Here is a 14,564-nt window from a genome sequence, read left to right as displayed (position 1 = left end):
CTACAGGATCAGATAGGATGACACCCACAAAAAGCTCTGCAAACTGTAAAGTGCTGCAAAAGGTCAAAGGTGAGCAACAGCTATAACCCTCGAATGCACAGCTGCCGGCACAATACGCCAGGCCTAGGCAACGCACCTTAAATACATTTTTCCCATTTTATTTTCATAACCTGGAGGAGGCCCAGAACCCATCGTACTGATGAGAGAGGTCCTGAGGGGTCATGTCACTGACCTGAGATCACACAGTAAGTGGCAGAGGCGGGGTGTGAACCCAGGTCGCTGGTGACCGAAGGAGCGGCTCTGCCCCATCTTGTCATCCTACTTGTCATTACTCCTTTTTTCAAAATTTAATTAATTTATTTTTTAAAGATTTTATTTATTTATTTATTTGACAGAGAGCGAGACAGTGGGATAGAGAGCACAAGCAGGGGGAGTGGGAGAGGGAGAAGCAGGCTTCCCGCCGAGCAGGGAGCCCGATGCGGGGCTCGATCCCAGGACCCTGGGATCATGACCCGAGCCGAAGGCAGACGCCTAACCCACTGAGCCACCCAGGCACCCCTTGTCATCCCACTTGGACTGTCCTCCCGCTTTGGTTGTTGGTCCACGCCAAGCCCTCGGCGGTCTTCAGGTGCTGGAGAAGGGACACCCCTGAGTCCCAGTCTGGCTACCCCAGACATATTTGCCCATGAAGCTTCTAGTTCTGAAATGAAAGGCTGTGTCCCCTTTCAAAGGTGCCTAGATAGCATAAAGCAGGCAGAGCCCTTGCTGTTCCGGACAGCCCTCCCTTGAGCTCTGGTCCTCAGGGACACTAGCCCCAGGCTAGGCTGTAGGGAAGAGAGAGCATGGTGGATGGGTCTTACCCAGCAGCCGTGCCCCTCCTGCTCCTGGACCCGGGGCTGGGGTCGGAAAGGAGAGGTCGCCTAACCTGGTTTGCTCATTTCTACTGTCCTCTAAAAGACACAGTTGCCTGAAATTTGCAATTGTCAAACTGGAATCTCTTCCTGTCTCATAGGAAGGTTTCTGTCTCTTTGAGAAGATTTGTCCCCTTTGGGGTATCTTCATATATTTTACGTACTTTTGGGTATCTTGCAGGTTTTTTAAAAAACTTAGTAAGGATTTGTTGAATCTAAGCTCTGCCACTGATGGCTTTTCATGATCTAGCCTCTCCCAGCGTCTAGGGTCCCAGGATGGGGCCAGGGCAGCAGGAGAGGGATGGAGAAGGTCCTGGCTGCCAAAGGGCTCAAGTCAGGACCTCTATTTGTTGTGGTGGGTATTGTGAATTCACGCGGTGGACGACCCCAATGGGCAGGTGTTAATTCAACAAACAATAACCGGGGATAACCCTGCAAACAAGACAGACATGGGGCTCTAATCTAAGGATAAAACCACCAACACCAAGGTCAACTAGAGTGCCAAAGGCCTAACAAGGTGCAAAGAGAAGAACTTTAACTTAGACGGTTTATCGTGCAAGTCCAATCACCGCGAGGCCATGGGATGTTCCTGCCTGCAAGGGACAACCCTCCGATAAACTTGTTACAACTTTCATCTGCTCACAACCCTAAAATCTGATCAAGTGTGCTCAGCGTTGATTCCCTTGGTTCACAACTTTCAGAGCTCACCGTCCATGCCGGGCAAAACTAGGCCACAGCTTGAAGCCGCAGCAGCAAGGACCACAGTGACCAGGGCTTAGTACCTCCCTGTGCTGCACACACCGTGCGAACCCTTTACACGTGTGCTTCACAGTTCTCAAAACTCTCAAGGTTGGGTAGTCATAGTTCCATTGAAAAAAAATTTTTTTTAAACTGACGTATAGTTGACACAGCACATTATATTAGCTTCAGGGGTACCACACGGTGCTTCCACAAGTCCAGATGCTGTGCCGTGCTCACCGCGAGCACCACGAGCGCCTGTCACCACACAACGCAATTACAACACCACTGACTACACCCCCTAGGTCGTGCCTTGCTTCCCCGTGTATTAGTCCCATTTTTGTAGAGACCGAGGCTCAGAGACAAGTAACTTACTCAGGGCCACACAATGACTGACGGGTTCACCTACTCCAAAGCCTCTGGTTTTCCCATTCTGTCAAGCGATTCCTTTCACCAGACCTGACCAGGTGGGTCCAGCTGGCTGCTCTCCTCTGTGGCTCATTCACAGGGCTCCCTGGGGGGTGCTTACCAAGGAGGTGCTTGATGATGGCTTGGTTGTGTTCCCAGAGGTTGCTGAAGGTCCCCCAGCGTGAGTGGCCATCAGGCACGGGGTTGGCTTTGATCCAGCCGCCACAGGCGTAGGTGAAGAAGTCCTGGCAGGGGTCCACCGTGGGGTCCATGGAACTCAAGATGGAGCTGGTCACTGAGACGCAGGCCTCACTTAGGCACACCGCAGGGGTTCCTGGCAGGGATCAAGGACAAGAGGCCGGTGAAGGGCAGGGAGAAGGCTGTGGGAATATAGTATGGGTGGCCTGGGGTGCCATGCCCCTGCCCCAGCCCTGACCAAACAGATCGGGAGCTGGATGGTCGCTAGACTTCTACCGAGAAACCATTTCAGTAGATTTACCATTTCCTGGCTTGTAAAATAAGACTTCTGTTTAGCTGCCTAAAATCCTTTCTGTGGCTTGAAAAGTACCCAGAACCAAGGTGTTTCTCTTAATCAGTCCTTCCTTCCACAAATATTCACCGTTTTTTTTTTATTATTATTCCCTGATGCTCAACAAATTCATTCACTTGTTCATGCATTCATTCATTCAACAAAATAATAACTGAGTATCTTCCAGGTTCTTTACTGAGTGGTGATTGTGTGTATGTGTGTGTGTGTGGGGGGGTGAGGGATATAAAAGGCATAGTCCTTTCCTTCAAGAGCTAATAATTTAGCTGGAGAGACAGACATTTTATAAGAAAAGTTAAGTAACAACCGGAGGAGAAATGTCTGTCATTCTGCAAACATAAACTGACTGTATTTAGTCCATAACAAATGGGTGATGCAGACAATTTGGTGCCAGGACTTACGGCAAAGGACAGCCTATAATGAACAGAAGAAACTATAAAAAATCATTCCCTCTGAGTACAGGGCAGGAGTGTTATCTCACTGACTCTCAAAGAAATAAAAATGAAACAAAGTGAACAGACCATTTTGCTTAAGCCATTCTTACATACAAGGGAACCGAGGCACAGACAAGCTAAGGCGCTTGTTCAATGGCCAGTGGGGTACGAGTCCCATCCTCTCTCCACTCCGTCTCCTATGGGCCTGGAGAGGCGCTATCCCAGTGATGACAGGCGGGCCCCGGGCAGCCCCATCTGCCGGGTGCCTCCCCGAGGAGGGATTCCGGCAGTTGGTGCAGGTGGGCAGTGGGGAGGGCTGCCAAACGCTGCAAGTACCCCCCATGAATCCACTTCCTCTGAGCCAGTTCTCACAGGACATGGGGCAGAGGCAGTGAGGGCTCTTGGAAGGCCAGAGGCAAGAAGAGGCGCCGGACTCCTGTCTCGGGGTTGGTCAGTGGGCTCCAGCAAAGGAACCAAATTGCACAGCCTTGACAGGGGCCCAGCCCAAGGTGGCGGGAGATCCAGCCTCGTGACTAGGAACGCAGGCCCAGCCAGGGCCCCGGCTGACGTAGGCAACAAGAGGGACTTGACTCACATTTGTTATCTCACGCAGGCCTCACTGCAGACATCGGATACAGGTGTGAAGCCCAGGCTAAAGACGGGGAGACGGAGGCTCTGTGCATGAACAGAGCCGGGCCACACGGCCAAGTGGGAGAGCCGAGGCTGAAGTAGCTCTGGCCTGCTGCAGCTACTCCAAGGCCGGGTTCTCCCTGTTTTCCCTCTCCCTCACTTTGCCGGTCCCATCGGGGGCTGGTGTGGCCCTTCTGGCAAGTTCAGCGTCCCTACTGCACAGGGAGGTGTGTGGCAGAGCAGGGGCTGGAGGCTCTTAGACCTGGGTTCAGATCCCAGCTTTCGGATTCCGGCTGTGGGCCTTGGGCAGGTGACCTCCTCTCCCTGAGCCTCGGTTTCCCCATCTAGAAGCGAGGAAGCACAGTGGGCCTGATGTCACAGTGATGGCGGACGCCTTCGTGGCTGGGCCCAACGTCCCCAGGCCAACCTTCAGAAAGCAGGAAAGGATGCACGGTTCTGGCAGGGGAACACGGCACCAGCTCGGGCTGGGGTGGCCTCTGGGCTTTTTCACATTGGATGACGAGCACAACGTCTGGCAGGCTGATGAAGGGCTTAGAGGAGCCTCAAGTCAGCACAAAAACCGAGGTAGCTTTGAGGGGATGACTTGTCTGGAGCGGACTGTACAACAGTCACAAATTACTGAGCTGGCAGGCTCGAAAACGGAAAGGAACTGGCAGGGCTGCGGTGCCATTTAAGCATCTCCATAGGAGGCCATCTCAAGCGGAGCTGCACGACTCACTCCCCAACTGGGGAAACGTACCAGAATCTTCAGGGTGGGGGGGAAGAGAATTTCTGTGTAGCTTTAAAAAACCTATTCACTATTATGAGAGAACTTCATATTTGAGAAGGGAAAAGAATACCTATTGTTTTTATACCAAAAACTGCAGGAAGTTGGGCTTGACCAAACCCTGGCTGTTGGGAATGCCTGGAGACAGACTGCAAGAGGGTTGTGTTCAGGGAACAAGGCCTGTCAGAAACAGCGTGTGTGCGCGTGAGACAGGGAGGGATTTGGATTGATTGATTTTTGAGGTTATCATAAGGGGACTGGGATTTAAAAACAAAACAAGAAACCAGCCTCCTGAGAGGCCTGATGGGTCACTAAGCCCCCAAGCTGCTAGGTACAGGGCAAGGCACCGAGGTGGTGCTTAAGCAATGCTTGGCTGTTTAACCGCTTAGTGCTTTGTAAATCCTTTACCAGCTATTCCTGACCCAGCAGGGACTTAACACATATTTGATCAATTGCCTGTTTCCAGGCCCCCCTCATCAACATGGAGGTCAACACCTTCAAAACTCGGCCCAGGCTCCAACTCCTCAGGGAAACTTTCCCAGACCCTCACTCCTCGCTGGGCCCCTCAGTTGGCTGCCTGGCTGTGTGCTCTCTGAGGGCAGAGTATGCTGTGTCGTGGCTGTCTCCCTGTCTCCCACCCCGACTGGAACGTGACCTTGAGGGTAGGGCCAGCACCTTACTTGCAGTTCTATTTCCTTTGCCCAGCATTGTACTTGGCACCTAGCAGCGGTCCAGTATGTGTGTGCTGAATGAATGAGTGGATGAAATGAGCTTTGTCCAGCACTTGGTCACCACCTGCAGAGGCAGAAAATATTTCTTCCTTTGAGGATGTGCATGACCAGTCGAGAAGCAGGAACAGCCAAAATCTAGCTCACAGATGCTCGTCTGCATGGTGCTGGGCCCCAACACTGAGTAGGACACTTAAGAATATTTTCTGGGAGAATCTGTGTGTTTTACTGCTGCTGTCTGTAAAGCGCCTGCAAGTCTCTGGAAAGGGGGTCAGTGGGAAAGTAGGCAAATATGTATTTAGGGGCCCAGACAATACTTTGAGACGGGTCTTTCAGAATCATCGGAGAATGTGCTTTGACTAGCCTGAGGTCTGCTCAGGTGTGGCCAATGTCAGCACCTGCTGACAGTCATGAGGTTACTGTCAGTTTCTGGGGTGGCCACTGCTGTCCCAGGCCAAGGCAGCCAATGAAGACACACGGATTGGCTCAGGGCTCATGAGATCTTCGGCCCAGGGTCACCCGGGGGGGGAGAGTTCCTTTCATCCCGGTCCAGGCTAGGGAAACATCTCCTGCAGCCCAGAGGGGGCCGGGATGATAAGAGGCCGAAGGAAGGCTGCTCCCTGCGCTTCCCCACCCCCTGCTGTGGGCACGAGCACAGGATTCAGCGCTTGGGGGCTCCCTTCTGGTTTCCGGGAGCTCCCGGGGCAGGCTCAGAGCAACACTGGCTGTTGGAGCAACACTGACAGAGGCGGACGTTAAGGATGACTAAGGGGAGGTCCTGCCCTCTCTCCAGGCCCTCAAACTCCTTCCCCCTCCGAGTCTAGCATGGCCACCCATGCAGGCCAGCGACTTTACAGTGGGGAAGGCTCGGCGAAGCCTGGGATCATGGGAAGGGTCATAATCTCTCGGATGGGATGAGTGACCAGGTGACCGAGTTGGTGGGGTTGGACCCTGAGCAAAGGCCCCAGAGGCTGCTCCACCAGATGGGCCACCTGCCATCGGAAAGCTAGATGTTGGGGCACAAGGGTGTGAGAGATCCTGGAATTGGCCGGACCCCCCATCCTTGTTGTTTAACTTGGCTCTGCCCTTTCCAGGTCCACAAGTGCTTACTGAACATCAACTCTACATGAGGTACTTGGCTGGATACTCCCAGCCAGACACAGACAGCCAGCCTCAGACACCAACAGCAGAACTGGCCGGGCCCCATCATACTGCTAAACAAGGCCAGACCCAGAGATGTGATTACAACGTGTAGAGATGAGGCACATGGAGGCCAGCTAGGCCATGGCAAGACTGCTCTTCTGGGAGTTCTCACACACAGGGGCACCACCATGACAAAGGCATTGCAATCCAGCTGCCCCCTCCCTCGTGCACCAGCCACATAACCTTGAGCAAGTCACCTAGACTTGCGGCCTCAGCTTCCTCAGATGCAAAATGGGGTCAGAAGTAACCACACCTCATAGGGTTGCTGTGAGGAGGAAACAAGATTATGTTTGTAAAGAAGAGGTGTGGTATTTGGTCCATGGAAAGTATTAAGTAAACGGAAGCTATTATTGTTATTTTGTTGGAACTAAGGATGGTGGACGGTGCCAGACTGTGAGTCTCATCAGCTCACCTCCTCACAATAAGAGCACCCAGAGCTAAGATTCAAGAAGTCCTAGGAGGCTCCAGCTACGTGACAGACATTATCTCTAATCCTCAGGGCCAGCCCCAAATTGGGCACCATTTTCTCCATTCACAGGAGGAGAAGACAGAGGCTCTGGGAGATGAAGTGACTTGTCCGAGGTCACACAGACTATAAACTGCTGGGCCAGGGTTTGTTTGGACTCATGTCCCAAACCTCTATACCACCCACACTGTCCAGCTCCCATGTCTCAGTCCACCTCGGCACCGAGCCATCTGGACCTCGCTCTCTCCTTGGCCCTGGAGGCCAGCCCCGGCTTGAGCAGGGAAGCCCTCTGGCCCAGGTGGACAGAGCCGAGGGCAGCAGTGAGCCAAGCCCAAGACGAAACACAGAGGCACCTACTTGTCCGGTATTGAACGCCCAGTGCTGCCAAGCAGGCCACCAGTCCTGCCGCCAGAAGCGCCACCAGCACCACCAGCCGCTTCTCCACCTGGGTCCGCGCAGCCCAGCACCTCTGGCCACTCCGGGGGCTGCGGAAGTTCACCTGCAGGGAAGGGGGCAGGAGGGGTGGGGAGGACGTGAGCCCAGGGCCCCCCTTCCCCAGGAGCAAGGGGCTCCGCGGCAAGCCCAGGCCCCGGGGAGCCATCAGGGCCGCCTTCCTGCCTCAGGGGTGGTCCGGTTCCCACAGAATCGGTCCTAATCCAGGAAAGGAACTGCCACCCTGCTCAGCAGCTCGGATTAGCTCCTAAACACCAGACTCAAGCAACTCGACCCAGCCGGACTTGTGTTTTTTGTGTTACCCGATATGGGCAGAAGGGAAATAAAGAACAGCTTTTCCCTGTTTCTCCAGTAAGGAGTTCAAAAAAGAACAGGATGTTTGGACTTGCAGGCATCCAGTGAGCGTCCAGCTGGGCTGTTCTCAGAGCCCCCACACCAGCAGGCCAGGATGTTAGCCACAGCTCCTACTTCCCAAGAGTGCGGACATCCTTTGCTCATTACACCCTCACGGTCCCATGGGGGCCATGTTATTAGTTTTCTTTTACAGATGAGGAAACAAGTTCACAGAGGTGAGGCCCCTGCCTCTCGTCACACAGCTAAATGGGGAGAGCTGGGATTTGAACCCAAGTCTGTTGATTCTGGAGCCCACCAAGCGATCAGAGACGGGCGTCTGGGAGATGTCAGGGGAGATGCTATGGAGAGAGCGCTCCATTCAGGCAGGTCCTCAAAGGGAGGAAAAAATGTCCCCAGCCCAACAGTCTAGCTAAACAGGAAGGGAGGCACAATGAGAGGAAGTAGAGGGCGTGGTGGGGCCCTCGGGGCTGAGGAGGGACATACTGGCCAACGGCACTTAGAGCCCTCAGCCCAGGCCTTCACACCCGAGGCCAGTTCGGGGCTCCCCTCCGTTGCAAGAGGTGCTTCCTGCAAAAGCCTGGGCCGCAGGACAGAAGGGGTCCCTGAAGGTGGGGCTCGGCTCAGTGACACTGTGGTCATGTGCCACCATGTTGGAAATACCGAGAGGAAGACAGATTCCCTTGCTTTCCGCTGCTCACAGTCCAGCAAGGAAGGCAGATAAAGAAACAGACTGGGGTGGAGGGTGGGGTGGGGTCCAGTCAGGGAAGGCTTCCTGGAGATGGGGATGCCTGCGCTGGGTCCTGAGGAACAAGTAGGAGCTGGCCAGGTGAATGGGGAAGGAAAGGGGAGAGGGGGAAAGGTCTAGATCCTAAGGGGCCCTTTAGCCCCTTTAAAGAGCGTGCACGTCTTCTGGAGGCCTGGGATGACACAGATTGGATCTGCCCCTTTGGAAAGACCAAGGTGCAGGGAATAAGGCTTGTTGGGGTGTGGGCATGCAGGGCGGTGACCCACAGCTGCCAGGGGAGATGAGGAAACTCAGACTCTGACCTGCAAGTGCCCCCCCCCAAAGCTGAGGGGGTGCCTGTCCCCGGGAGCCAGGTCACAGCCCTCAGGGAGCCTCACGCTGACACGTGGGGATCTGAGGTTGGTCACCTCAGGGAAGGGCGCCACGCAGCCTCATGGTCACCACCGCGTAATTTCTGGGCAGGAAATGACTAGGAATTGCGGCACCAGAGAAAGGGGAACACGAGAACTTTTTGTGGGAAAAAAAACTGTGTTCTAAAACCAACAAAAGGAGCTTGGGGCCTAGTCATATTTCCGAGGAGGGCCAGGCGGCTCCGAGACCCAAACAGCTATGTCAGGTAAAAGGAAGGCTGCCACCGCCCAAAACCCCTTTCTGAAGAATGGTTTTAAAAATGTGAGAAATGAGGCGGAAAAAAAAAAAAAGTGAGCCACGAAGCTTCTAAGCATGCCACTGCCGTGGAGTTTTTAAAACTCTGGGCCGGGAGGGCCTGGTGCAGAGTCAGCCTAGGGCGGTGCTAACATGTTCCCAGTGCTGGCAGGTTTATAAAGGGCTTTTTCCTCGGCATCCATTTTCTCACACAGTTCCCCTTGGGAACTGCCTTTCGGAGGAGTCCCAGAGGATGTGAAGCAAGCACTAACATTTCCCTCTTCCTGCCACCCTGGCCCTGGCCTGCCTCACTGGCTGCCTCCTCCTCAGGGCCCTCATGGCCCAGCACAGGGGGAGGGGGGTGACAGGCAAAGAGACGGGGGGCGGGGGGGCTCAGTTTACGAGGCACCCCTCCGCCTGGTCCTGGCTCTCGGAAGCCAGGGAGCACAGCCGGCAGGCCTGGGGAAGCAGGCACACCTCATGGTGTGCATCTGCATCTGCAGAGGGAGCGCCACCAGGGTGCGGGGAGTCAGGTGAGAGGGAGGGAAAAGGAAGGGAAGGGAGACAATGAGAGGAGGAACAGAGGGAAGGAAAAAGGAGGAATAAAGGTAGCTAACGCCCGAGCGCTTTCTACGTGCCTGGCGTCGCATTAATTCCATTTTGTCGCTGGATGATGCCATTCTATCTTCACAACGTCCTGAAGAGTAGGCACCAGTATCAGCTCCAGAAGAAACACAGGAAGTGGGGGGGGAGGGGGATCAGTGAGAAAACCCATCTCTCTCCAGAACCCTCAGCCTCAGCCCCATGGCCACGCTGCCTCCAAGGAGCAGAAAGTCGAGCTGAGCCTCGTTGTTTAGTGTCAAGCAAACAGTGGTGTTCAATGCAAAAGTGAATCAGAATTAAGTCCGAATTAAATTAGAAATTCAGTTCCAGGAAGAAATGGCAAACAGAATTTGAAAATGGGGTTTTTAACCTTTGTAATGTTCTTTGCTCAACTCGTGCTGACTGGCTGAGGGCCTGCTGGTTTCTTGACAAGCCTCCTCTCTGAGGGCAGAAGGAATTCAGAGGCATCCCCCTGGGGCAGGAGAAGTCCCCCCAGAGGCCTTTCCAGGAGAAGTCATCCAATTCCTGGTGCAGTGGATGGGGCCAGGCTGCGAGGCCCTTCTCTCTGAGCCCTGTGCCCCCTGCCCTGCCTCCTTCAGCGCATCCAGCAAGCTGAGGTCACAGCAAGGGGAGGACATGAGCGCTTTCTCTTCCCTTTTGGAAACGAGAGCGTGTTGATCGCCAGAGACGGGTCCGCAGTGGCTTGGAGGGTGAGAGGATTAGTGGCAGGCGGCCCACTCTGTCTCAGGAGAGGTAACTAGGAGTGGCCACCAGCCAAGGCGCAGAGCTGACGCTTGGGAGATGGAGCTGAGAATTACGGTAAACGCTCAGCTCACGGGTGGGCTTAATATCCCATTTATCTTCACGTGAGGCAGACAGAGAATGAGACCGAAGGCAAAGGATGCCCTCAAAAGAGAGCAGTGGAGCGAGAGACAAAGGAAGAGAGACATCGACAAAGCCAAGGAAAGAAAGAGAGAGAGAGAGAAACAGTTGAGCTGTCCAACCTAGGGGTTCCCAGAGCTTCCACAGCCACGGGAACAAAGCCCTAATGAGGGATAAATATTTGGTTACAGAAGTGAGTGCTTGGCTCACCTAGGCTTACAGCAAGAACGAGTTCTGCAGGCAAGGACGGGACATGGGACACGGCTGCCTGGGGCCCAGGAGACAAGCCAGCAGGAGAAGGGGTGGGGAGCGGGGCAAAGCCTGGGGTTCAGAGGAAGCAAGGGGTCGGGAAGGGAGGCAGAGGTTCTTGCTGAGCCACCACCAGGGCCCCCAGCGACCTGGGCTGCGTAGAGAGGCAAACAGGAGTCAGTCTGGCCAAGGGTTTGGCAGGGAGCCCACCCCCTGCAACCCGAAAGCCTGGTCACCCGACGAGGGCTGGCAGGGTGACCAGGCTGCCTGCTTCAAGTCAGCCTCTCAGAGCAGACAGACTATGACAGCCCAGCCCAGGGCAGCACCCAGCTACCACGAAGGGGTTAGGTTGGGGGAGTTTCTTCCAGCAAAGGTTTTATAACAGTGGATTTCCAGCTGAGGCCACTGGGGCCAGCCCAGAGCAAAACTATAATGTCTTTCTGTCCTCCCCACCTCCTCCTTGAGTCCTACCTGTCTCCCAGCCCCCCATGCCTGACTCTCTTCCAATGACCTGTGGGAGAGGGACTCCTGCCATCCACACAGGAACCAAAGTCTAGTATTTAGAAGAAGCGCTTTCCAGCTCTCTTTGTTTCCCAGAAGGAACACCCAGCTGCCCATGACATGGGAAAAGGGAGGTTAAAGGTCAGCCTTGAACTTTCAAGACCCCATGTGTTGTGTGTGTGCATGTGTGTGTGTCTGTGTGTGTTGCTGGGCCGCCTCTGGGCCTCAATCTCCCATCTTTAAAATGAGGAAGCTAGATGAGGTCTGACCATCCCAGGTCTGGCCGTCTCAGATTCTAGAAGAACTAGAAAGCCAGGAGTATAATAAGGCTCAAACAGGTGGACTCCTGGTGAGCACAGAGGTCTTTTTAAAGTACTAAGTAGGCTTGTCCCTGAAATCACCCTCGAAGGACAGCCCTGTGTGTGGCATGGGGTCGGGGGATGAGAAAAATCACCAGTAAGAATGAAATATCTCAGTTTTCCCTTCTCTTGAAGAAACTGATTTTCTACAAGCAAAAGGATGAGTTTCAAAGGCTTTGGTAGCAGTCATGGCAGCCTGCTCCCCAGCTTAGGCTGCGGGTATCACTTTAGCCGATTCCCTTTGAGCCACCAAAATGGTGTGTGCTAGGGTGTAGGGTGGGGGGCAGGCAGCTGGTCTGAGCACAGCGGAGGCTCCCGAGAGCAAGGTGGTTATATTTAGGGCATCGCTGAGACCTCCCGCCTGGTGAGTCATGGTAACAATCCCAACAGCAAAGAAATCCATTTTCTGTGCACCGTGCACAAGGCTTTCACTTATACAGCCTCATTTCAATCTTTGTAACAACTGTCGATTAATAATATTAACCCCAGGGCGCCTGGGTGGCTCAGTCAGTTAAGCATCTGCCTTCGGCTCAGGTCATGATCCTGGGGTCCTGGGATCGAGCCCCGCATCGGGCTCCTTGTTCAGCGGGGAGTCTGTTTCTCCCTCTCCCTCTGCCGCTCCCCCTGCTTGTGCTCTCTCTCTCTCCCTCTCACAAATAAATAAATAAAACCTTTAAAAAATATACTAAAAATCCAACGGGCTTCAAAATCATGAAAAATCAAGTAGCTTATTTTTATACTTGCCCGTCAAAGAGGGAGATTGGGGAGGAGGGGATGGGGGACATTTTAAAAATCTTAAATTCGAAGGAGCAGTTCTGTTTCCAGCATCAGCTCATAGGAAATTATCCAAAGGGCTAAGGGATGGTCACCTACAATGCTAGTTACTGGGCCTATTGGCCAACCTTAGTATATTGAGTACATATACTTTTATATACTGGTACCGCGAAGCACTATTTTTTTTTACGTTTACTTATGTATTTATGTATTTATTTATTTATTTAGGTAACCTCCACGCCCAACATGGTACTCAAACTCACGACTCCAAGATCAGGAGTCACATGCTCTACTGACTGAGCCAGCCAGGCACCCCGAGGCATTATAATTTTTAATGACAGCATGTTTGGGGAGTTTTTAAACAACAGGAAAAATGCTCATGAAGGGGCATTAAATGAAACAAGCATAGCACAATATTGTGTACTTAGAGGGAGCTCAATTATGTTTATAAATATACGTGTGCAAATGTGGAAAACCAGAAGAGGTTATCTCCAAGTGCTGGGATTACTATTTCTTTTTAAATCTTTTTTTTTTACACTTGACTATTTTTTCTTTCACAAATAAGCACGTAAAGTCTTTATATTGGGAGGGAAAAACTCCCAATGATTAAAAACAAAATTAGTAGAAAACTTGGCTTCATAAGTTGAGGTGAACAAGTTCTCGATTCAAGCATTGGCTCGTTCATACTTGCTTTGGGGAAGTCATGGTGGCTCAAGGGAAGCCGGATCGGGTACCCACAGAAATGCCCCAAGTCCTTGGGGCAACCTTTTTGGCTTTGCCTGTATAAAAAGTAGGCAATGCACCCAGTTTGGCAGATTGGTGTAGGGACAGCAACACTGCACTCCAAAACACATGATAGCTCTGTGACCTCAGGAGTGTCCCCAACCTCTCTGAGATTCAGCTTCATCATCTGTAACATAGCCATGGGGCCCTGACCTCACAGGTCATAAAAACAACAATAATCCTATCAGGCCCCATAAGAGGCATTACATTTACTTTCTCTAAATCCCATTTTACAGACGAGGGAATTGTGCTTTCGGTGGTTAAGCAGCTCACCTAAGACCATCAGCAGAGTCAGAATTCACATTGGGGACCCCAGCTTTGGAGACTGGGCTGCTTCCACTCTGCCAGGCAGCCCCGGAGGCAGATGAACACATTTTGTGACCTGAAAAAGGCTATCCCCATGTGCGCTACTGTTATGTTATGGTGATGACAACATGGCCTATTATTTTGTTGTGAATTCTGAAATGCTTTTGTGCTGATATATTTAGAACCTTCTGTGCAAGATGACACCCAAAAGATTGCTGATTAGATTCTGTTTTGATTTGTGAAGGGAAAAGTGCCTGCCACAGAAATCTAATTTCCTGCTGGATTTAGCCTCTCAAGAAGGGTCCCAGGGAAGAGGTTCGAGACAGACTGTGCTGATCTCCCTCCCAGATTTCTAGCTCTGAGACCTAAGGCGGGTTGTATCCCCATTCAGGCCCTGTTTCCTTATCTGTAAGTGGGAACAGCAATTGCAACAGCTCATAGGGGTGGTCCTGAAAGTTAAGTGGGATGATATAGGTAACGGTGCCATATCCCAGTGGGCAGACCACTTGGAGTTGAGTTCGGATCTCCCTGGGCTACTTACCTAGCCTGGAGGAAGGACTCCATCAGTGCTGTTTTCCTTTACTGGTATTATTATTCCAGCTTCTAAGAGGTATACCTGAGTGGGGCTGGGCCTGGCAACCTGCATTTCCAAGCACCCTAAGCTTGCTCTCTGGATGAACTGTGATTTGGTGTCAGTTCACTGGGTGGCCCCAACATGTTCCCCAGTGCTTCCCTTGGTCAACCTGGCAGAAGTTCTCCTGGACTGAGATGCCCTGCTCCTCTCCCTGGGCTGGTTTCTCAGGAGCTAGATCAAGGGCCTCCTTGAGCGTCCCTGACACTTCTGACTCGCTCCCACTCACCTGCCTGGGTCCAAACCCCACCACAGGGCTGAGGTCCTGTTCAACACTGTCCCAGCTCAGCCCTGCAGGGAGGGAAGAGCAGGAAGCAGCCATGCTCACTGCTCTGCCACAAAGTAGGAAGGTGGTGGGCATGTTTGAGTCCCACAGGGACAGACCCTGGGGAGAGGAGGAATTGGGTTTCATGAGTAGGCTGCAAGG

The 14,564-nt window shown here is 52.8% G+C and overlaps 1 protein-coding gene across 8 annotated transcripts in view; it reads right to left on the bottom strand.

Moving 5' to 3' along the window:
* The window catches only part of ECE1 (endothelin converting enzyme 1), a 113,551-nt gene that overhangs the window by 43,955 nt on the left and 55,032 nt on the right, over window positions 1–14,564 (bottom strand). For 5 of the 8 annotated variants that reach the window (XR_003205090.2, XR_003205089.2, XM_025855654.2 and 2 more), the window contains 3 exons: window positions 14,367–14,522; window positions 7,210–7,351; window positions 2,179–2,391 (listed from right to left, as the gene is read on the bottom strand). Coding sequence is in view for 6 of the 8 variants with exons in the window: in XM_025855654.2 (XP_025711439.1) it covers window positions 2,179–2,391; window positions 7,210–7,351; window positions 14,367–14,522 (511 nt within the window). In the remaining 2 variants the exon portion in view is untranslated. The remainder of the gene's footprint in view (window positions 1–2,178; window positions 2,392–7,209; window positions 7,352–14,366; window positions 14,523–14,564) is intronic. The other 3 variants (XM_073903238.1, XM_025855657.2, XM_025855656.2) reach the window with 1 other exon arrangement.

The sequence above is a fragment of the Callorhinus ursinus genome, unplaced genomic scaffold (assembly GCF_003265705.2).
Source record: "Callorhinus ursinus isolate GAN/ISIS: 27379988/994484 unplaced genomic scaffold, GSC_fseal_2.0 scaffold18, whole genome shotgun sequence".
Taxonomy (NCBI): Eukaryota; Metazoa; Chordata; class Mammalia; order Carnivora; family Otariidae; genus Callorhinus; species Callorhinus ursinus.
Note: the sequence above shows the minus strand (reverse complement) of the source record. Positions and strands in the feature narration are given on the sequence as shown.